At 32.0% G+C, this 23,802-nt stretch overlaps 3 protein-coding genes across 6 annotated transcripts in view; all 3 read left to right on the top strand.

Annotated features, from left to right (window-relative positions):
• Nucleotides 1-9,430, top strand: part of Rtnl1 (reticulon) — a 16,291-nt gene extending 6,861 nt beyond the window's left edge. For 3 of the 4 annotated variants that reach the window (XM_017903380.1, XM_017903381.1, XM_017903382.1), the window contains 5 exons: nucleotides 146-181; nucleotides 7,545-7,752; nucleotides 7,888-8,096; nucleotides 8,477-8,582; nucleotides 9,166-9,430. In XM_017903380.1, the coding sequence (XP_017758869.1) occupies nucleotides 146-181; nucleotides 7,545-7,752; nucleotides 7,888-8,096; nucleotides 8,477-8,582; nucleotides 9,166-9,217 (611 nt within the window). In that variant the 3' untranslated portion in view covers nucleotides 9,218-9,430. Of the gene's footprint in view, nucleotides 1-145; nucleotides 182-2,971; nucleotides 3,166-7,544; nucleotides 7,753-7,887; nucleotides 8,097-8,476; nucleotides 8,583-9,165 lie in introns of those variants that run through there. The other variant, XM_017903383.1, reaches the window with a different exon arrangement.
• A 4,047-nt stretch (nucleotides 9,431-13,477) lies between these two features.
• Glyp (glycogen phosphorylase) lies at nucleotides 13,478-19,583 on the top strand. Its single transcript, XM_017903384.1, has 11 exons — nucleotides 13,478-13,738; nucleotides 16,283-16,384; nucleotides 16,471-16,785; nucleotides 16,854-16,965; nucleotides 17,048-17,207; nucleotides 17,302-17,772; nucleotides 17,862-17,976; nucleotides 18,051-18,233; nucleotides 18,303-18,650; nucleotides 18,772-19,101; nucleotides 19,179-19,583. The coding sequence occupies exons 1-11, from the start codon at nucleotides 13,496-13,498 to the stop codon at nucleotides 19,332-19,334; spliced, it is 2,535 nt and encodes an 844-aa protein (XP_017758873.1). The 5' UTR covers nucleotides 13,478-13,495; the 3' UTR covers nucleotides 19,335-19,583.
• A 530-nt stretch (nucleotides 19,584-20,113) lies between these two features.
• LOC108549778 (galectin-8) lies at nucleotides 20,114-23,320 on the top strand. Its single transcript, XM_017903294.1, has 7 exons — nucleotides 20,114-20,478; nucleotides 21,865-21,950; nucleotides 22,072-22,276; nucleotides 22,350-22,547; nucleotides 22,621-22,709; nucleotides 22,795-22,989; nucleotides 23,170-23,320. The coding sequence occupies exons 1-7, from the start codon at nucleotides 20,389-20,391 to the stop codon at nucleotides 23,318-23,320; spliced, it is 1,014 nt and encodes a 337-aa protein (XP_017758783.1). The 5' UTR covers nucleotides 20,114-20,388.
• Nucleotides 23,321-23,802: the final 482 nt, after the last annotated feature.

Raw genomic sequence — 23,802 nt, forward strand, 5'->3', positions numbered from 1 at the left:
TTTTTTTTTTTTTCTTTTTTTTTAATTACACAATATCGAGAATTTCTTCTGTTGTCATTCATTCATTTCTCATAGATCATCGTAGAGTAGTTATCTAGATCTGTATCGATCACGTGAATTAACAATTCGACTCTGTTCTTTACAGGCGCATGGTTTAACCCCGATAGACTGAACCCACAAGGTAAGACACCAAGCTCGATGTCGATGTCCGTCCATTTGCTTTTATATTTGTGTGTTCGACAATTTTATACGTACATGTGTCTCCTGTATTGTCAAGTTTCTTTTCTTTTCTTTTTTTTTTGTATATGTGTTTTGTGCTTGCAATATAAAGTAGACATAAAAAGGAAGGAAAGTGGTAAAGAAAGCTGTTTGTAATTTACTTACCGTATACAGTATGACTCACCTGGAGTTTATAGAAGTGTTTGCTATAAATAGTAAGTGTAGTAGATAGTAAATGCTAAATAGTAGATACAAAAACTTTTTAATAAAAGACATTGTGTCATTTCATTGATTGTGTCAGGTTTAATTTCCAGTATAGGAAGTTATGAGAGAATATGAGACAAATTTGACCAAAAAATATTTTTTACGTTAAGGAAATCGTGGGAAATTTGATATAAAGCCACGTTAAGGCTAGTTTATTGTTAAACAGAGTGTTCAATAATTAAAATTCATATATCCAATGGGATCTCTGTACTGTTTCTCCTAGATTAGATTTCCCATTTGTCATCGAATTTGATTCGAAATTTGACAGGAAACAATAATAAATCTAATAGGCAGATAGTGAAAATGACTCAGACTATTTGTATCGGACGAACTATCGTGAAAGCCTTGCTTCATTTTTGAAAGACCTTTGTACCGTCTGTAGAACTTCCTCAGTAAGATTAAATGTCTATTATTAAACGTTCTTTTGTCCTCTCCTTTCTTCTTCGTATTGTACATATTACCAATAAATTGGTAGCAAAACTCGCAGACATTTCCGCTCGAGTAAGAGACAATTCCTTCGAATCGTTTTGCTTCGCTAAACAATGAAAATGCAGTTGCTGTAAAATCCTTGAGAACCGCTGTCCCGCAAATAAAATGATCGTATGCTGTTTCTGAAACGTCATTCTCGTCGCAAAGTTTAACGATGCGTTCTCAAAGCGCAAGATCAGCTATGAATGCATCACTTTTGCTGGACAATAGGTAACTTCTTCTGAACCTTCTCCTAAGAGCACGGCCAAGTCTTGTCTTTATATGCTCCAATGTGTCTCATTCGTATGTCATAATGTAATACATTATCATCCAAAAATTTGAGGTCATTACCTAACTTTCTCCTCTAATCTCTCGATAAAGATGACGGCCGAAACAAAAATTTATTCGAATTTTATCAGTATTCTCTTTACACGGTAGTAAATCTCATTAATCTCGACGAAGCTCTTAAATTTTATAAATAGATATTTCGTCGAGTTTTTTCAATCTTATTGCTCTTAATTAATACTCAGATAAATGTAGCGAAAAATGTAGGTAATAAGGGAAATGTAAGATAGGAGCTCGAGTTGTAACTTGGATGTAATTACTTGACTCTTTAGCAAATAATTTAGGAGAAGGAAATTTTTAGAGAGTTAAAAATTCTAGTTACTGGCGTATGATAGCAATGATGAGTATTTCATCCTATTCTCGGTGTAATTTCAGGAAAATTGGCACCATCTAGACTCCTAGATGGTACTTACAATCTAGCTCCTTTGTCCCCTCGAGTGCTAGTAGTATTGATTTTCCCTTTAGAAACTGTAAAACGAGAGCAGTCTGTGTATATGTGTATGGGTCAAGTACCTCGTGAAGAGTATCGAGGAAGCCAGAGATGTGTCTATTGTTGGAGAATTGCTTTCGTGAACGATATCGAAATAATATTGATCCCCCAAGGTTCGATGACATGGCTATGAATCTCCATAGACTCCTCTGGTATTAGTTCCTTTTGCATTTCGACGCGATGATTCGATTCTTATACTCGGAGTGTCGATCCAACAATTGTACAAGATTTATACAGGTGTTGTACACAGTTTGGATCCGCTTCTGGAGTTCCGTATCTCGATTGGTTAACTTCCTTGACGACTGTGGATAAAGCTACCAGCACGGATTAGCTGCTTCGAGTCTGGCTTGCGACTAGGAAACTTTTGCGTTGGATAACTTATGCTAAATCTAAATCCTGTTTATCGTTTATTACGAATATTTCATTTTGCTATATCATTCTGTAAAGTTTTATTTTCACGCTGTTGCTAAATAGATCTAAAAGATTTTATCATATTAATTTTCGCGACGCGAGATACCTCGTTAATTTTTGTTAAATGCTCATAGTTCGAGTATGATTCATTTGGTTGGTAACTATTCAAGCAACTGCAAAGTTACTCAAATAGGTTATGTTTGTTAGTAAAATATATTCCATATTAAGGCTTCGTTCTTATACCATACTATGGAGTCACTATTTGCTGTCAAATCTTCTTAAGGGATCCGAAAAATCGTCTACGACTCAATGCCTCTACTGCGCAAGAAATTTTCATTGAGAAAACTGCGTCAGGGGAAAAGCGTTATGCGCCATCGGGCAGCCGAAAAATATCTTCTCTGATCAAAACATCCGCTTCCAATCTATTCAGAGCTAAGTGCCTACGTTTCGATCGTACCAAGGCATTCCCCGTGTTACTCCTAATTCAGGTCTCGGTCAGCAAGCAAGATGGCGCCGTGATCGCATCCTATCGTTCGCCCTACCTATTTGTCGTTGATGTTCCAATTTCCCGAAAACCGGCTAAACTAGCTTCTTACATTCTTACAACGGTATTTTCTCCTTTGTTCCCGTTCATTGAAATCTCGAACGGATCCGTGTCGCGGTTAGAATCCAAAAAAGCCGGAGACGATTGGCGACCGTAGCCGGGGTTAAATATAGTATCCAGCCGGGTTCGAGGCTGTTGGTGCTCTGCCAGAAATCTCGAAGGGAACTCTCGCTTTTCCCTCGACGAGACCACAGTCTATCTCTACCGCGGAGTGTGTACCGCGTTTCCTCGTCGATTTCTCCATTCGATTTCTTCACGGTATATACGGTTTATCCTCGAGCCGTCTTCTCTCTTCGGTGTTCCTCGAGCTTCTAGAGGAGGGAAGAAGAAGCAGACGGAGACATGGCCATCACGAGGGAGGAACGTGAGTAAGAGCCGAAAGGGTTGTTCGAATCTGAAGCGATTCGACGGCAGGTACGCTGTTCGCGGACGTTGACAGGTTGCCAATTTATGAAAGAAGCTGCGCAGACGTGGTTACGCTAGAACATCGGGGTGGGGGCTTTTGGAAAAGTTAATGATTTTTACGACCGGTTATAACCGGGCTGAGATTTCTAGTCTCGGAATGGTATTTCGAAGAATATGACGAGTCACTCCTTACTTCCGAAAGTGATTACACGATGATGGAAGGATGAAGTCTTTTAAAGATCACGATGATCAGACGGATTCTTTTAGGTTAGGTTTGCAATTTGATAGAGATCTTTGGAGAAATGAATTAAATTGCCGAGATACTCGGATAAAGTACTGGAAAGGAACGTAATAAATAGCGGATATTAATCGTTGGTTATCCAAATAGTTGGAAAAATGAGTTTTAAATTAATATTCGCAATTTCTAAAATACGTCGAGGTTAATTTATAGGTTATTTGCTCATTTAGAAATAGACTTAATGAGGACCATGGAAATCGTGCCTGAAGAATTTCTCGGTAATTGCGATGGCAATTAGCAAGGGGACACTTTGTGTCTTGTGATTGAACGATTCTTCTCGAGTACTCGCAAGATCGGTGCATTGCACTGTTTGCTTTGAAACAGTGTTACTTTTAGCGCTTGGACGCGATCCAGCTCGCTGAAAGAATCGAATTCTTTGTCAGATTTCATCTTAGGAGAGAATCAATCCCTATTCGTGAAACTTTCCAAGCCTGAAGCTACTCTGCTGACGCAATGCGACAGCTCCATCGGAAGCTGAGGGCCGGGATTTAATCTGCTTCTTGAAAAAATCGCTTCACGTTGTCCTAAAAATATTCTTCTTCGCGTTGATAAAATTTTGAACAACGGAATAGTCATTTCCTGGGATGGTGAACAGTTTGGTCAATAATCGAGGAAGCTTCGCGTTTAGTGCTGGGTGGAAAAAGGAAGATCGTCATTTTGAGTCGAGACGTAGTATGTAATTTCCCCTGCAGGGAAAAGAGCAAACGGAGGGTGAATTTGCCGAGGGTAGAATATCCGTTAGCAGGTATATTTCTGGGAATAGTAAGGGACGTTGAGGCAACGGCCGACACTGCGACGCCGGGCGTCGCACTACCGGAGACAACTTATTGATTTTCTACCGCCAAACCGCACCCGACCGTTTCCCTCTGTCTTTTTCCTTCGACATATAATGCTTGTAAGCGACATGTCTCTGTCTTTTTGGCTCTAATGATCTGTGTTCATGTCTGGATAAGCTCCAACTCCGATTGTGATTGAACTCTTTAATAGTTTGATGCGTCTGGAGGACGTGAACAATTGAACATTACTCGATGAAAAGTGTGTTACGTAGGATTCTTCTGACGATAGTTCCGTATTTTTATCATTACACTGTGGTACGTGGTACGAAAAATATTTTATAAAATAAAACTTCCAAATTTCTTCCTTACTCGTCATCTTATTCGTCAATAATGCATCACTGTGGAAAGATTAATGACAAAATTTTTAAATGAAGTCTATACAGTTATAAAGAAGATTATTCTTTACACGTACCTAATGGATGATGCCAGTTGACTATAACAGTAGCATAACTATAGGACAGTAAATGTTCGGAATACATATTGTAGTTTTAAGATTCTGCTCATGCACAGTTACATGACAGATCCAACTTGTGCGTATATATTCCCCGGCATATTATATCACGTAGTTTTCCATACAGAGTCTTCCAGTTGACACGTTACATCGATTATGGTTTCTTTGCAACTGATATGTCTCTTGAAAGCGTCACCTTCGTTAATAAAACGATAAAACGCTATAGTGTCTGCTTCTTTTCGTATTCCTTTATCGAATCTCTCTTACAGGTAGGTCGAAGTCACATTTTTGAGATCGTCGATGAATTTTAGATTGAAGGAGCTGGACTTTCAACGAAATGGAATTTGTTTAATCAGGAATTGGGACAGATGACATAAATTCGTTTGGCAGAATCGTACGACGTTGAGGAGGCCTTGGAAATAGTTTAATAGAGCGTCCTTTTTGGATTAGAGACAAAGCTGATGGCAAAATTCGAGAATCCACTAGCTCTCTATTATTAGGGTATCTTCAAGGCTGTCCGCGATCGGTCGCTACCGTTAATCATTGTTTCTTGCATGTTTAATTATGGTGTAATTACACGAATTACCTAGGCTCCTGATTTATAAGATTTTTAATTGTTCATGTAATATATTTTGGTTCGATTACTATATCTAAAATGATTGAAAGAGTTTACTAATTATTCGTTTATGTCGTATATAATAATCTTAGAGAATCTACAGTACAGGTACATGTTAAATTTTATCTCAGATGTGAATATATTCGAAATTTTAAAGAGCAAAGCAATGAAAGGATGCAAAAGAGAATGCATTTAACCCTTTCGCTACGAAAGGCGCATATACACGCTCTCACAAGTCCATCAATATATACGAAAGGTGTATAGTACACCCTCGCAAGTTCATCGATATATACGAAAGGCGTAAATATACGCCGTCTGTATTTTTATCCTATAACACCTTCCCTATTTTACCGATTGATTCAACATGGAATTTATCGTTCCATGTAATATAGTAACTAAACTATCCGCAATTGTTTCAAAGTATTTTTCAGTGAATCGTTGTCATGATTATTAAATTGTTTCTATTACCTTTTTATTATCTTTATTCGTTCATTATGTTAAAATTGCTTGTCGTTGTTATGTTAAAACGAATTTGTTCCTCATTATCAATTTCGGGTTTTTTCTTTTATATTTAATTATCCACTATTATCGAAGAAAACTGCAAGTTGAATTAAGTAAATTCAAATAGCTTAAAAAGGTACTTAAAATAAATAAGAAATGGATATTTTAAATTTATTTGCAATTACTGTTTTTTAAATCCTAAGAATGGTATCAAATCTACGAGTACTGTTTTGCTCACTGATCTGCGCAGCACAGCAACTGACATTCAAATAACGCGCCGTCCCTGTTAATGGATTACTCCGAGGTCGCGCAGTGAAAGGGTTAAGTACCAGTAAAATTGGCTCAGATTACATCCGATTCTTTATAAATTGTACCAAAAATTATGGTCACCAGTGACCGGCAATACTAATCTTTCAAGTTTAGATTTTTTTTTTTAATTTAATAATTTTTCGAAAATTTGAACAATGTAAATAAATAGAGAAGTCTGACTAGAGAACACTAATAATTTGCGTGACATATCTTCACTACTTCAAACAGAAATAATATACAAAGCTATTAAAATGGTGTCCGTTTAAGAATCGCCAGAAATCTATGAAATTGGATATATCTAATTGATCTCGAACTAAACTCAAAACATCTACGCGTCAGAAATGCAGACAATAAAAAAGACCTTCCCACGCCTAACAATTAGAAGAATTACCTACTATAAAAATGACTCATTGAAGTAACCATTGTAAATCCATTCAAATTATGCGCATTTGATTCTCATTTTGATCACTGACGCATTAATTGCGATTAATAAAGCATTTCTACCGAGTTATCTTTCCTCTTCCACTTCCCACTATTATTTTATTTTCCCTGTTGTTTCATTGGCTTCCTTTGTTTCTCTTTTTCCCATTCCAGTTTTCTCGCTCTGCTTCCCACTCCCACTTGGCCCATTCTCGTGCACACATATGTTCGTAATATCGCGAGATATGTAGTGAACTCTATGTGCAAACGAAACCACGGAAAGAGGTGGCAGTTCTTTCTTACCTTTCTTCGCTATCAACCTCTCTTATCATAGTCTCTGTTCCTTCATCGAAAATGGTGCGAAGAAACAATTTAAAAACACCCGTCGAGGAGTTCTCCGATGTGGGTACCGGTGAGTGCCCTTTTCCCTGGAAAAGATTCCATTGTTAGTCATACTCGTTAACATATGGTTCAGGAGCACGTGTTCGTGGAGAAACATCGAAAACGGGAAGTTCTACTTGTTCTGTATCGAGTATACACTTCAGATATTGAATAAATGGCACGATATTGCTAGGGTTTCTGTTATGATCCTGATCAGTCTTCTGATCCTGTCTCAACATTGATTAATTCGAACAGAAATGATATTTAAACACGGAGCTTCTGTTTCTAAAGCAGTGAACAATTTCAGCAAGAGCTAAATATTCTGTATGTATACTATCCTACACCCATATTCCCTGAAGACTGTTATGGGTATTCAGATATATATTTTTATTGTTGCTTATATGGATATCTGTGTTATTTGCGAATCAGTAGAAATGTGAAAGCTAGTATCGTAATAGATTACATAATGAGAATAAGGCAATTATGAATTTGAAGATTCTAATGACGGTGTACTTTTCTGTTTTAGTGGCAGCTCTAATTTATTGGCGTGATCCGAAGAAATCAGGCCCCGTGTTCGGCTGCATACTAGGAGTGCTCCTTTCGTTGGCCTATTTCAGCTTGATAAGCGTTCTTGCTTATTCCTCTATTTTTGTTCTTATATGCACCAATGCCTTCAGGATTCACAACATTGTCCTTCAAGCCATCCAGAAAACTTCCGATGGGCATCCCTTCCAGTAAGTATTCTCGTTTCATAGATAAAAATCCATAAAAGTAAGACACACAATTCTTGATTATCTAAAAAGTGAAACATACATATGATCCTTTGAATATTAAATAATTTAATACTGACATATTGTTTGTAATTTTAGAAAAATTTTGGAAATGGACTTAACGTTGCCCGCGGATAAGGTGCATGAAGTAGCAGATGTGGCCATTGCCCACTTCAACGCAGGAGTCAGCGAACTTCGTAGGCTCTTCTTTGTCGAAGACTTTATCGACTCCTGGAAATTTGGTATCTTTCTTTGGTGTTTCACCTATGTGGGCTCTTGGTTCAATGGCATGACTCTTATTATAATTGGTAAATTTCACAATTATTCATAATTTTGTGGAATGATTCTGATGGTACATTAAATTCGTAACATATTAATGAACTATTTTTTATTAACGTCCGAAATATATTCGATCGCGGTACTTTTAGGACTGCTTTGTCTTTCTACAAATAAGAAATAGTTGTAGGTATATCTTTCTAGAAATATCAATAGGATTAATATTTCAATATTCAGCATTAAGAGGGTAAATTCTAATTTGCCGGTGTGTCTACAACGACACTGAAACGTATAATGAAGTTATTGCTTTTTGTCATGTAATATCAAAGTTGTTGCAATATTTGGAATATGTATATTATGATTCATATATCGTTTAACATTCGTATAATAATCAATTGATTTTTTCGTATAGGTGTGGTTGCCTTATTCACACTACCGAAAGTCTACGAGACAAATAAGGCACAAATTGATCAGAATATAGCCGTGGTGAAAAGCAAGCTTAACGAGATCACTACTAAGTAAGTACACTTAATGATTAAAATAATAAAAACAGAAAAAATTTTAATCTCGGACAATTCTGAATTATTCTATCCTAATTGAATTTATGAAATTGAATAGAATACTATAATTGGAGTGGTTTATTTTTTCTCAAAGTTTCATTGACTATACTATACGTATGATACTTTGATAAATAATCTATCTCCAAATAGACTAGGATATCCATGTATTACGTTGGATGTATTCCACTCCGAAAGTAGCATATGTTCCCCCTATAACTAACCATTCGTTGCATAAAATATTAACGTAGATTGATGTCGAACATAGAGTATGGATACCGTTTATGGTTCCCCCTATTGTAATTTACAATTATCGCGTTAGTAATAGATATGTATCACGACACGGAATCTATTAAAATAATGTTTTGAATCGGTTCTTTAAATTAAGAAATGGAGAATGGTTCAGTTTTCCTTCATATTATCGATTTCTATGATCTTTGTGTACACATACAGCTATATGTTACACAAAAAATTACATGCACTTTGAAGAAATGAATTTAGATTTTGTACAGACGTATTTATTAATTATTAATTATTGTTTCAGAGTGAAAGCTGCGATACCATTTGGTAAGAAAGAACCAAAGAAGGAAGAATAAATACAAATACGTATCATCACGCGGGGGCAATATAAACTTAAGCGAGTTTGTCGGACAGTTACGGAATCCACGCAGGAACGAAAGAAAGAACGGTTACTCGATAGAATCGTAAAGATTATATGAAAGAAAAGAAGAAATTAAAAAAAGAAATAGAAAACAAAATATACGAAGTTCAAACGAAGAATGATAAGAGAAAAATATTTACAAGAAAACGCAGAATAGTTAAGAACAGTAAACAACAGAGAATTAATGAAATACGAAATACTAATATAACGATAGCGATAAACAAAGAGTATGCTGAAAACACGCGAAAAAACATACATACACAACACACACACATACACGTGCGTGCGCGCGCGTGCGTGTACACACAAAGCATGTACACACGTATATGTATTATATATAATATATATGTATAATATATATATTATAAATAATATATCATAAAAAGATGCAGAAGGAAAAAGTTCTTAGCGTTGTAAGATTTAAAGTAACGAAGTAATTTTTTTTAATTCTAAAATTCTTATATATGAGAAAATAAAACATGGTAAAAAAAGTAGTTACAATAGAAGCATGGCTTTGCAAGAAACTGTAATGGAAAAGCATTCAAAATATATATGTAAAGAAAAGAAAGGGGAAATAGAATTACCTAAAACAAGAAATATTTCCAAAAGAAAGAAGAAGTGAAAACATGAATAAAAATTGCAATGGGAAAAACATTGCTACGAGAAAGGACAACGAGAAAAGATCACATGATATTAAAGAAAAAAGTGACTTTTCTCAATGTTTTAAAGTTCGACAGCTGGATTTCAGTGTCCGACGATGTCGTAACACGAGTTTTCCTTTTCTGGATCTATAAGCTGTCCCTGTTAATCGAAATAAACGGAAAGAAGTAACATTTAGCGATTATGTTAATCCGTTGCAACACAAGAGGCGAATAGAGCCCTTTGGTGTACTCTACGCAAAAATCATGAACGGTGCAATGTGTGTGTCTCTTAGGGGTATCCTGATTTTTCTTCCCTTTTTTGTTTTTTTCCTCGCACTCTCCCACACCAGTCCGAACTGATCTTTCTTCTTCAAACATAGAATGATATGCGGTCCCATTGAGATTAGCCATGATTAATCTTTATGTTCCAGTAAATTTCTTTTAATTCTACATTAGAAATTACTGAGAAATATCTTTGGAACGAAAATGGCGAGGGGTGCTTTCTCTTTTCCCATTTACATTTTGATGTTTTCACTTTACGACTTGTATTTCTTTTTCTTTTTCTTTTCCTTTTCTAATTGGACATTTGAACAGGAGCAATTGTTCAAAGAAATCCACTTTTTTTATAATTAAGATCATGTGTATAACTTGAGGTGATAGAGTAATTTGTTTTAAAAATCATTTTGTCATTGATTTGTCTCCCCTCTTTAAGACTTCTGAATTGAAATGTATATTGCTTGAATATTAGTGTTATAACATAAACGTGATATAAAGCTGTTTAATCTACAACAATATACAATATACAATATACACACATTGAACGTGTGACAATGATACTATATGACTATATCCAGATGTTAAAGATGAAATAATGTCGATAACTTAGAGATAGATGAAAACTTTTTTTGTTTTTAATAAATTTTGTTCATTTTTGAAAATCTAAATAATTTCATTAACGGAAACTGATCTAAAATCCGTTTTAATATTTATTTTAAACGAAGATTTATGTAGAATTTTTATTATATTTTCTTTTCAATATGTGATTTTAGCTCAGTTCTCTGGATTTTTGTCTACTTACTTCTTTTAGTTGCATATCAATTTACATTCTTTTTGTCATTAATTTTGGTCTAATAAAAACAGTTATTGACTTCTATTGTTTTTAACTTTGAATTGGTACTTCTAAGAATTTTCTATTTATATGTGTTGCGTATATTTACCTAAAATTCATATAAATTAATACATCAAGAAACAAGGTTTATATGATTGTAAATACAAATTATGAATTTTTACGAATTGTCTGGACAGGAGCCTCTCGCTCTTTTTGCTACCATGGAAAAATAAGCAAAAAGAAGGATAATCGTTAACAGTAACAATTAAATATAACCTATAAAAATAACAAAATTTTGCTTCATGCATAACTGATTATCTTTAAAAATCAATGCTTTATAAAGAAAAAAGAAGGAATGAGTTACATATGTATGGTGAGTGTGAAAGAGAGAGTAAAAAGGAATGAGAATATACAGAAATTGAGAAGTTTGTTATTTGTTGCTAATGATGTTATGAATGTTGTATATTTTGGATTATTTTTGAAATAATTGAAATAACTATAAATAATATATTAGTACTATTCATTTAAAAATCGATTGATTTTCGATATATTTAAGGTTTAAAATTTTCTATTGAGTTTACACGTAGAAATTTATAAGTATTAGATTTAAAAATTTATTCTTTAAAAAATAAAATAACTTTTATTATTTTAAAACATTTTGTAAAAAAAAAAATAATTTGTTTCAGTTAGTTACATTGTTTATAGGTGAATAAGTATAGTGCTTTCGGAATTTATGTATGTATGTGTGATTGAAAATTAACTTCGAAAAGGAACGTGATGTTTGTTGTACTGTCGATTTTCTTTGATAGTTCAGTAATTTAAAAAAAAAAAAAAAAATGAAATTTAACTAATTAAAACTTGCATTGTTATAAAAGTCTGACAAGTTAATATAGTTAACACCTAATATACAAGTTTTTCAATCATGAGTTTTCTGATATATTTATTAATGATTTATACTTCCTAAATAGATTTGTTTTTATATTTGGTGATTGAATACTGTTAAAATCATCGACTTCTTCTTGCAACAATAAAACAATTTAAAAAGTGCCTCATTTTGACAGTAATATATTTTCAGTAAACAAGTGATTAAAAATGTAAGTTTTTTGGAAATTATTAGTGGGTCCGCATATCAATCGATTTCTGAATCATCGCTCATTAACAATTCTTTTAAGAAACAGTGGACATGATGAATGAACGCGTGTGTATGTGAGTATGGAAGAGTAATAAAAGTAGCGCCGTCTGTTTTTTCTTCGGCGTTTTCGAAGATTTTTTCTTCGAATAATATAGTTATCGCTATCATATTATTAAGTGTAACTATATGGTTAAACATTATGATGGAAAGTTGTTGGCTGAATTGCGAATTTTTATTATAATATCGTTCCAAACAAATCGACGCTAGTACCCGAAATTTCGTTTGAAATTGTTTAAATCGTGTTGCATCGTTGATCGATGTATCGAAGCATAAAGGTTCATTTGCATGATTCCTTACGATGATACGATTTGACAGAGTCTCAATGAAATTTAATTGGGTACTACCGTTAATCTTTACTTTAAAATATAACGTCCGTAAAAAAGACAACTACGATGGGAAAGAAATGCGAGAAAAATAGATAGAGATGGAAGAAGAATCTTTTTCAGAATGCAAATTGTAATACGCGTATCGCTTATTGACGTTTTCATTATTGCATCTGCATCCGCACGATTAATTTATAAATAAATTATATTAAATAAGACACTGAATTACGAAGTTTGGTTTCTTTTTATCCTTCAAAATTAAAAGAAAATTAACTAATTATTCTATTTAAAATAGTACACATTTTAGTACACTTATTACTTCATTATATAATATTGTTGAAAGCATAATAAAACTGTTATTAAACTCGTATATACGTCGCTAGAAAAAATTAAAGTAAACAAGTACAAAAGGATCATCATAGATGGCGGGAAAGTGCATTTAATTCTTTGTAACCCGATCGGTATTACCGTTAGAGATCATGTGACAAAACTTTTATAACGCGCATGCGCGACCTTCATACAAGGTGACCGCTTCAAAGATTGCCAGTGGTACGCGTGTTATTCGTCTGTGGGTAGCGAACCCGTGAGGATCTATTAAGTACCGGCTTTCGTACATGTGTCGTGAAAACCGGTCATTGTGCTCAACAACCTTCGGTATCGATAATAGAAGCATTATTACACCACATTCACAACGTATCGCTGCCTATGAGTGAAAAGCTTCAAAATTCAATTCTGCATCTGTGTATAACGATAAATTTAATGAAAAGAATTTCATTAATAAAATAAAGCTAAATTCGCAAAAACGAGAAGAACTTGAATTAAATCTGAAGTGTTAGAGTACGAAATTGACTTTCTGTAATAGAAACAAGAAAATACAAATTGTACATAAAGTAATTTTACATTGATAAACATCATATTGTGAAGAAAAGGAAAAGATAAACAAACAGAAATGTCAGCTTCAGCGGCAGATCAAGAGAAGAGGAAGCAAATTTCAGTGCGCGGGATCGTTGATGTAGAGAATGTGGGAAATTTCAAGAAAACTTTTAATAGACATCTACATTATACTCTCGTAAAGGATCGTAATGTAGCTACAAGTAGGGATTATTTCTTCGCCTTGGCACACAGCGTCAAGGACAACCTAGTCTCTAGATGGATTCGTACTCAGCAATACTACTACGAGAAAGACCCAAAAGTATGTTCATACAAGTATATTTTGGTTACCTATCACTTAGTGTTTCTAATCATTCATCTTTAATTTGTGCATGTAAATTATAATTCTAATAATTAATAATAAATTTCATCTATTATATATCCTCACTTAACGATTGCCGGTAAGTAGAATTTCCACGCTTATTTCGTGCTGATTGACATATTTATTCAATCGTGTTTAATACTTATTGTTTTGTTTCTAAGACACATTTCTGAAACAACGGTTAATGGCCCCCACGAATGTGTTTGATGACATTGAATTGATTCTGTCTCAACAACCTTACAACTTCGTGATTCGTTATCTAGTTGAATACAAAAGGCTTGCATTACTATATTGGTTAATGACTTCCGGCTGGTTAGTAGTTTTAAAATATAAATACATAAATAACAGGTAATTTTGACTCGTAATCGCAATTAACCTAGAAACAAATCAACACATAGCAGTAGTTATCGACGAATGTCTACGTTCGAGCTACTGTGAAAATTGAGCAGCCAATTATAAGATAATAAATGTATGTGTACTATTTATACTTATAGAAGCGCTATATTGCAATGAACCTTCGAAATATAAGATGCAACACGTTGCAGTGTCTATTTTTGGTTGGCCTTATAATCGTCTCACCCTGAGGTCTCAAGCCAAACAGTTTTCATTCTTTTCGAAGCAATGTCACGATGTCGATAGTGCTGTCATCTGTGATAGCATTCCAATAACATCGATAGATAATTAATAATTGTTTACGAATTTACGAAACATTATGTACATTGATCAACTACTATAAGACATGAATCTTTTAATATAACTTATTATAGGAATTATTGGGAGAATCTCAATAATAAAAATTTTATTTTAAAAAATTATTATATTTGTTTATAACTGTTGATCGATTTTTAGACCACGAAACATCGATGTACTTAAATATATTCTAGAAAGTTTTCTTTGGATTATTACATATTTTATACACATAAAATAGTTGCAAAGCGTAACTAGGACATTTTATGAAATTTGCTCCAAAGAAGAGGAAAGTAAGTTTCTTGATACGCGAAGGCGGAAGAAATATAAAAGGCAATATCACGTAAAGAAATAGGGAGATCGTATCTACAGGGGGAAAAGCGGAAAAATCGCAAGAGGGTCAAAATCGAGGGAAGGGAAGCTTAATAGGATTGAAGGAAACGAGAAAGGAGATAACAAAAAAAAGAAACGGGACTAGGAAGTGACCGACGCCCATAAATTTGTAGGAGTGGGCGGACAGGAATAAAATTGGTACAGTATAGATACACAACACGTACTACTATACTCTTACACAAGTATAAATTACCAACGTCTTTCTTCGAAATGGACTAATGTTCTATTATTCATATACGATATTTATATAAAACAAAATAGATGAACGAGGATTAATAAATTAATGAAAGGAAGATTAAATTTATATATTTCTATGATTAATACATAAGGTACTTCATGCATTGCTAAGAAAAATTTCGAAAATGTAAGTATAAAATAAGGCGCCATAAACAACGTTTTCTTCATAAGGACGTTAATGACACGGAATTACTGAAATTATTTGGACAGTTCGAATCACGTGATCCAACTATTAAAAGCCGAGAAGTCACGTTTAATACATTCTCTAGCGATTCAAATTTTGGACATGCTCCCATTACGATTTGTGAAAGTTTTAAGAGTTCATAAACGATTTATAAATCATAACAAGAGTAATTAATTTTAAGCAATGATCAAACATCGTGAAAAAAAGGCATTATATAATAGTAAAAAAACAATAGTACTATTATTTAAAAAATAAGAATAATAATAGTACTATTTTTTATAATTAAAAAGTTCCAATATTTTTTTCAGTTTTATTTCAACGAGAAAAATATAAAATAAAGGAATGTGACAAGATCGATGTAAAAAGATATATATAATGATTTGCGATATATATATATATAAATTCAAATCTATTACTTTCTAAGATTCTTGTCAATTTTTGCGGATTTTTATCAAAGCACGAAATAATAGCAAATTTTCCTAGAGACGCCATGATGTTTTCATCACGACTATAAATAAATTCTGGTACACGTGGAAGAGTAGAAAAATATTTAGAAATAATCGTTAACCGCGATAAAGATCAATTTCAAATGGGCGTCATCTTCCGTGCTGCTATCATTTCAAAACATTGGCTCAATTTATTTTTATTTGTTAGATCAATTGCCGCATAACATGAGATTTGTGTTAACCGATCTCATAATCGAAGCATAGAATACAGAATAAGACTGAAGTTATAGATCATTATTAGAAGACGAGGTCAATTACTTTCTTAATTTATGGAATCATAGTTCAATGTTTACTGCGGTTCGTCGTTCCTTTGAAAAATATCTAACATGTCTGCCAGAGATAACATTGTTTCTTCCATTGCTATAACTGAATATATAATCTTCAATTTTTTGAGTAAATTATCACTTATCCTTGAAAATGATTGTACAATTAAAACTTCATGTGATATTTTGATCTACTTCATCATGTTTTTTTTAGAGAGTTTATTATCTCTCCTTGGAATACTATATGGGTAGGACTCTTCAAAACACTATGATCAATTTGGGCATCCAAGGTGCTTGTGATGAAGCTATGTATCAGGTTTGTTTTGAATAAAATCTTCAAAATAAACTATCGGTAAGAGACATAAGAAAAGAAAAGAATTAAAAATTAATTTTTTATTATAGATGGGATTAGACATCGAAGAACTTGAAGAACTTGAAGAGGATGCAGGTTTAGGAAATGGAGGTTTGGGAAGACTTGCAGCTTGCTTCCTGGACAGTATGGCAACTCTTGGTCTAGCTGCCTATGGTTATGGTATTCGATATGAATACGGTATATTCGCACAAAAAATAAAAAATGGAGAACAGGTGGAGGAACCAGATGATTGGTTGCGTTATGGAAATCCATGGGAAAAGGCTAGACCAGAATTTATGCTTCCAGTAAATTTTTATGGACAAGTGATTGATACTCCCGAAGGAAAGAAATGGGTCAATACTCAAGTTAGTATAAATTAAATAAACCTAAGTTATCAATAATATAAGGGTTTAAATATTCTTCTTTCGGTCAGGTTGTATTCGCGATGCCATACGATAATCCCGTACCGGGATACAAAAATAATTTTGTTAATACTCTCAGATTGTGGTCTGCCAAATCTCCCGTAGAATTTAATTTGAAATTCTGTAAGCAATTTTTATATTATATTTTATTATCATCGGTTAAAACAGATTTCCATGGAAAGAAATTTCTTTCTTTTTTTTTTAGTCAATGATGGTGACTACATCCAAGCCGTAATTGACCGCAACTTGGCGGAGAACATTTCCAGAGTGCTATATCCCAACGACAATTTCTTCGAAGGCAAAGAATTGCGACTGAAACAAGAATACTTTATGGTGGCAGCCACTCTTCAGGATATCATACGAAGGTTGTCACATATTCATCTTATTATTATATAAGTTACAAAATTTACTCATCAATAAATTGTATTAAAACTAATTTCTTATAATGTTAATTCATAGATATAAAGCTAGTAAATTTGGTTCGAAAGAACACCATAGAACAGACTTTGATATGTTCCCCGACAAAGTGGCCATTCAATTGAACGACACTCATCCTTCGTTGGCTATTCCTGAACTTATGAGAATTTTAATCGATGTCGAAGGTCTTTCTTGGGAAAAAGCTTGGGACATTACGACGAGAACCTGCGCTTATACCAATCATACAGTGCTTCCCGAAGCTTTGGAAAGATGGCCAACGAGCATGCTGGAAAGCATTCTTCCTAGACATTTACAAATTATTTATCATATTAATTTTCTTCATCTACAAAATGTTTCTGCTAAATATCCAGGAGACGTAGATCGTCTTCGACGCATGTCTTTGATCGAGGAAGAAGGTGAAAAAAGGGTTAACATGGCTCATCTTTCAATTGTTGGCAGTCATGCTATTAACGGTGTCGCAGCTTTGCATTCAGAAATCTTAAAACAGAGCGTGTAAGTACTTCTGAAATTTTTAATTTGAATTAATTGTATTCGTAGTAAAAGATATTTTTTTAATAATTTTGATTTTATTATTATTTTAGATTCAAAGACTTTTATGAACTTACGCCTGAAAAATTCCAAAACAAAACTAATGGTATTACACCACGAAGATGGCTTCTTTTATGTAACCCGAATCTTTCAGACATCATTGAAGAAGTAGGTATTATTAAAAAATTATTCCTAGATTATAATCTTCCTTTAACATCCAATTATTACCCGTTACTATTTAGAAAATTGGCAGTGATTGGACAGTACATTTAGAACAACTTGCTCAACTAAAACAATGGGCCAAAGATCCAGTCTTCCAACGTAGCGTTATGAAAGTAAAACAAGAAAATAAATTAAAATTGACGCAGATGCTTGAGAAAGACTATGGAGTTAAAGTAAATCCTGCCTCCATTTTTGATATTCAGGTATTTATATTAACTTAATTAGATGTTCGTATGCAAATTTAATATTAAATTTATGATATGATAAAATAGGTGAAGCGAATACACGAATACAAAAGACAACTTTTGAACTGCTTACACGTGATCACATTATATAATAGAATAAAAAAAGATCCAACAACACCATTCGTCCCTCGAACGGTGATGATCGGAGGAAAGGCTGCTCCCGGTTATCATTTAGCCAAAAAAATTATAAAACTAATTTGCAGCGTAGGAAATGTTATAAATAACGATCCTATTGTTGGCGACAAATTAAAATTTATTTTCCTAGAAAATTATCGAGTTACGTTAGCAGAAAAAATAATTCCAGCAGCAGATTTGAGTGAACAAATTTCTACTGCTGGTACTGAAGCTTCCGGTACAGGAAATATGAAATTTATGGTAAGTGCTAAATTAAAATAATGATTATATTTAAAATAAAATAAATGAAATTAAAATAAATTAAAATAATGTGGAACTTAATTTATAGCAATAAGTGAATTTTTTTTTTATATTATCTTAGTTAAACGGAGCTTTGACTATTGGTACGTTAGACGGTGCTAACGTAGAAATGGCTGAAGAAATGGGTAATGATAATATATTCATTTTCGGTATGACTGTCGATGAAGTAGAAGCATTGACGAAGAAAGGATACAATGCTTATGATTATTATAATAGAATCCCAGAATTAAAACAATGTGTTGATCAAATCCAGAGTGGTTTCTTCAGCCCTAATAATCCAGATGAATTTAAAGATATTGCAAATGTTCTATTAAACTGGGACAGATTTTATCTATTTGCTGATTATGAGAGCTATATAAAAATACAAGATCGTGTCAGCAAAGTTTATCAGGTATGTCCAAATACGTAAAAAGTTTTCTGAACAATTATTTTAATTATTATTTTCTATATTTTAATTTTTTGTTTCAGGACGAAAGCAAATGGGTAGAAATGGCGATTAATAATATAGCTTCCTCGGGCAAATTTTCATCGGATCGAACAATTGCAGAATATGCTCGTGAAATTTGGGGTGTTGAACCATCGTGGCAACGACTTCCCGCCCCTCATGAGCCACGAGACATCTAAATTGTATTTTTTTCTGAATAATTTACGATTTTGATTATTACACATATAATTATTTTTTTTTTTTTTAATAGATAGGTGAATATCTTCTATGCACAAGCGTGAGCAGTTTTACGAAAAAAATCAATAAATAAAAAAAAAATAATATAAACTTTTACTAAAGTGATTTAGAATTTATTAAAGATTTAATTCACAATTTATTTATTTATTATTTTTACATGTTGTTAAATACGAAATGAAATAGCACATTATAAATTACTCACGCCTAATTTGAAAAAGCATGTACTGCCTTAGATTTCTTAAAAGTTTCTATTATTTGCTAGTGACTGATTAACTAATGCAAAGTTGATGTAAGGTGGAAATTCATTATGTTCCTACATTCTATATTATATAGATAAACATAAAATATTTTAGCACTAATTGGACACATCTCTTTAAAAAAGGAAACAAAAGAAAAACAAAAAATGAAACAGGAACAGTCTAGTCGAAAAAAAGTAATAGCGATATCAGAAATGATTTTACTCATATTTTTCTACTTGTAAATAAAACACATGCAATGAAGATAGAGAGTGATAAATCTAACGATTATTAATTAATTAAAACATTTTGAAACTAAACAAAAGCAAAAATATATATTTATTTTAAACTTTGAATTTTTCATAACGATATTATTAATATTTTGACTATATGTTTACTAGTGCCATTTACTAGTATTGTAAAATACTCATTGTCAAATTTTGAAAGAATTCTTATATTTGAAAAGAAAAATAATTCTTGTTTATATTTAACGCAATAAAACATACGTTACAAATATATTCATTCATTTTTTATATCAAAATAATGTTTCTAAAGTAACACGAGACAAACATTATAAACATAAATAATAAAGCTATTTAAATTTTTCAAAATAAGAATAAGAAAATATATGTTGTCTTTTTAAATACGCGCCTTCATTTTCAATCAGAAGTAAATAGAAAGCGATATCGCGTGCAGGAAGGCGCGGCTTGAAATAAGGCAATGTTCCAATAAATCATTGTTCAAGTTTATCAGAGGGAGCATGTCAGTACATCCAACTGAAATTTTCGTGCAAACAAAAGAAAACGCTCTCCGTGAATTCTCGTTTGTCGACGAGGAAACAGCACCGTTAGTGAGTATGGATCGATAATATAAGAGTTGAGTCATAGATAACATAATTGTAGATTTGCCAATTAAGAATTTTACTATAAACATCTAACCTATTCTTTCCGTTAAACTCCACTTATTATCCAATATTGTAAAGAAATTTGATTGAATTATAATTAAAATTTTAAACGCGCTATACTTATATTACATTAAACTGTATTAAATCTTCGTCAAATTCAACATTCATAAATCAACATGTCAAATTACCTTCATTTAGTATTTCATACTTTAAATAGGTTTTTATCAATTTAATTCATCAGTCAGTGCTAAAAATAAATTCTACCTACATAACATCACACGTATTATTAGGTAATTCCAACTATATACACATAATGATCTGCTGCTATCTTAATAAGTATAATTGAATACTAAATATTAAATACTATAGTATGAAAAAATCTATTTTTTTAACATTTGTAACATACAAATCTATTACATATACCATATTAAATATAAAAGAACTTATATCATAAATAACTATAATACTCATTTCAATCTTTTGCATTCATATACCTAATATTTACTATTAATTGACAAATTCAATAACTGCATAGGGTATATTGGTTATGGTTAATCTTGAATAAGCTATAAATTTAAATGATATATCTGTATAAATCTTGTCTAATTTAAATTATATTTTAAAGATTAATTCAAATCGTAATTAACTTTGTACAAAATATCTTTTTTAAATTTACTATATGTTTCCAGAAAATTAAGTTAAACTTGTAAAGTAGAAATATCTTTAGGTTAGATTCTTAAAAAATTTTAAAACGGCATTTCCTTAATTTTATCTTTTTCCTCTGTTTAGATTCAAATAGTTGCGAATGCTTACTTATCTTGTATTAGGAAAATGAAGATGAATACTTGCATAAATAGTAAAATGATTCTCATGGCGACTAATGTTGAAGATTCGTATCCGGACTTTAACTAGTTTATATGTACAGTTTCCAAACATTTATCCCACTATTCTTTTATATACTTCTTTTTTAATCTAAATATGTTTAGTAAACAAAAATTATTTGACAACAATAACCATATTTCATAGAAGCACTCGATACATAATAATTAAATAGACGCGTACATGTATAATTAAATTCAAAATTCAAATAGCTAACGGTTTCCCATAATAAAATAAAAGTTTATTAAAAGTATTTAATTAGATACATGTACATCCAGTTTATTGTTTCTAAAATGCGATACTTTGGTGATTGTGCATTATATAATTTATGTTTAAAATTTATACAATATATTGGGTGTCTCAGAAATATAATTTCCAGAAGTAAATCATCAGCAAAAATATTTTATATCATATACTTTTTTCAGTTAATAGTTTGCACACATTCTATTTCAGAATGCTTCAAAACCAGTTTCATTACAACCTCTGAAACCAACATCAGCTATTGTGATTACAGGCTATGTTCCTCCGGACGCCTTAAGGTGACATTTCATCGTAAAAAATATTGTATAAGTGAAATTTTTGTAAATTAAGAAAAATTTCCTTATATAAAAAGTTGGAGAATTACAATATCATATATTAATTAAAGCAAAATTACTACAGGTTTTCAGTGAATTTATTATGCAAAACTGCTGGAAATATTGCATTGCATTTTAACGCTCGATTAGACAGAGGTTATGTAGTTCGAAATTCAAAATTTAAAGGATGTTGGGAAGAAGAGGAGACTTGTTCTCCTGCAGGACATACTGCTTTTCGACGGAACTCCTACGCCCATATCTTAATCTTTTGTACTGTAAATGAATATCAAGTAAGAATTAAGGATTATATAATGTAACTATAAGTTTTATAATGTTAATATTTTGCAAGGTTAATTTTATCAGATTGCTGTCAATGGAGAACATTTTTGTGCATTCTCATATAGAATGCCTCTTGAAGATATAACAGGTCTAGAAATCAATGGATCATTAGAAGACACCAGATTTAGACAATTCGAATTGTTTGTTTATCCTGATCCAAAATTATGCAGGCCAAGTAATATCTTAAGTTTAAAATTTGATCAACCACTCGTCGATTTTCTCGTAAGTTTTTATTTAAATTATCAATTTATTCCTTTTAAATAAATGTTAATTATTTTTAAATACATGTATATAGGGTGTTCCAATTACAGTAAATATTGAAAATGAATTTAAAATAGGGACCAGACTTTTTATTGCTGGAAGACTAAAACTTCTTCCTCATTCGTAAGTTTAAATTATGGGTATAGAATCGATGAGATTTTAAACGTGAAAAAAGCGCTAAAAGATATTTTTATATTTTTTATGACAGATTTTATATAAATCTACAAAAGGGAAAAGCAATCTATCCCCACCCAGTAATTGCACTACATTTAAATCCTCGTTTTTTATACGGCAGTAGCACACCTTATGTTATAATGAATTGTTGGTCAAATGGATCTTGGGGACAAGAAGAGAGACACTTAGGTCATTTATCCTGGATGCCTGGTCGTGATTTTCTTCTAACGTAGGTCTCTCTCTCTCTTTCTCTCTTTCTTCTCTCTCTTCTCTCTCTTTTAAAAAAGATTCAGAATAATATACGCAAAACTTTCATTAACTGTAACAAATATGTCTGAAGATATTATTATAAATAATGTTTTCGAAAAAGTCTTTTATTTATATATTCTTTATACTGTTTCTTTTGTAGAATTCGATGCGAAGTCGAAGCATATACAATTTGGTTAGGTGACAGAATGATTGGTGAATTCAGATACAGATTACAACCGTCTATCATCGATACTCTTAAAATATCTGGAGACATCGTACTTCACGAATTAGCCATCACTCATTTGAATTAGACATTTTCAGCATTACAAATTTCTAATTATTTGTTATTCATTTTAATAAAGAGCATTTACTTTTTATTTTATTTACCTTTTCTACATTATTTGCGTCAGCAAAGGTATTTTTATGTAATTATATTTAATACTTAACTAACATATATATAATATTTGTTACATAAGGTTGTAGATATAGCATATCGTTATTTTATTATTCATATTAAGTAAAGATTTTACACATTTCTGAAGAATGTGATATCAATGAATTACCATCAATTTATTCAAATTTTTAACCATTTTGATTTATATTATAATAAAAAATAAAATACATGATAACAATTATGCCAAACTTTCATTTGGTTTCTTTTAAACATAATGCTAAAATATCACTTATTCTCTACTTCAGAAGTAATCTCCTACAATATTAAATTTTATAAGGATATTTTTAACTTCTTTATTAATACATTAAAATATATCAAGTATTAATTGAAAAATTTTAT

This window comes from Eufriesea mexicana, unplaced genomic scaffold, assembly GCF_001483705.2.
Source record: "Eufriesea mexicana isolate 0111107269 unplaced genomic scaffold, ASM148370v2 scaffold2143, whole genome shotgun sequence".
Classification (NCBI taxonomy): domain Eukaryota; kingdom Metazoa; phylum Arthropoda; class Insecta; order Hymenoptera; family Apidae; genus Eufriesea; species Eufriesea mexicana.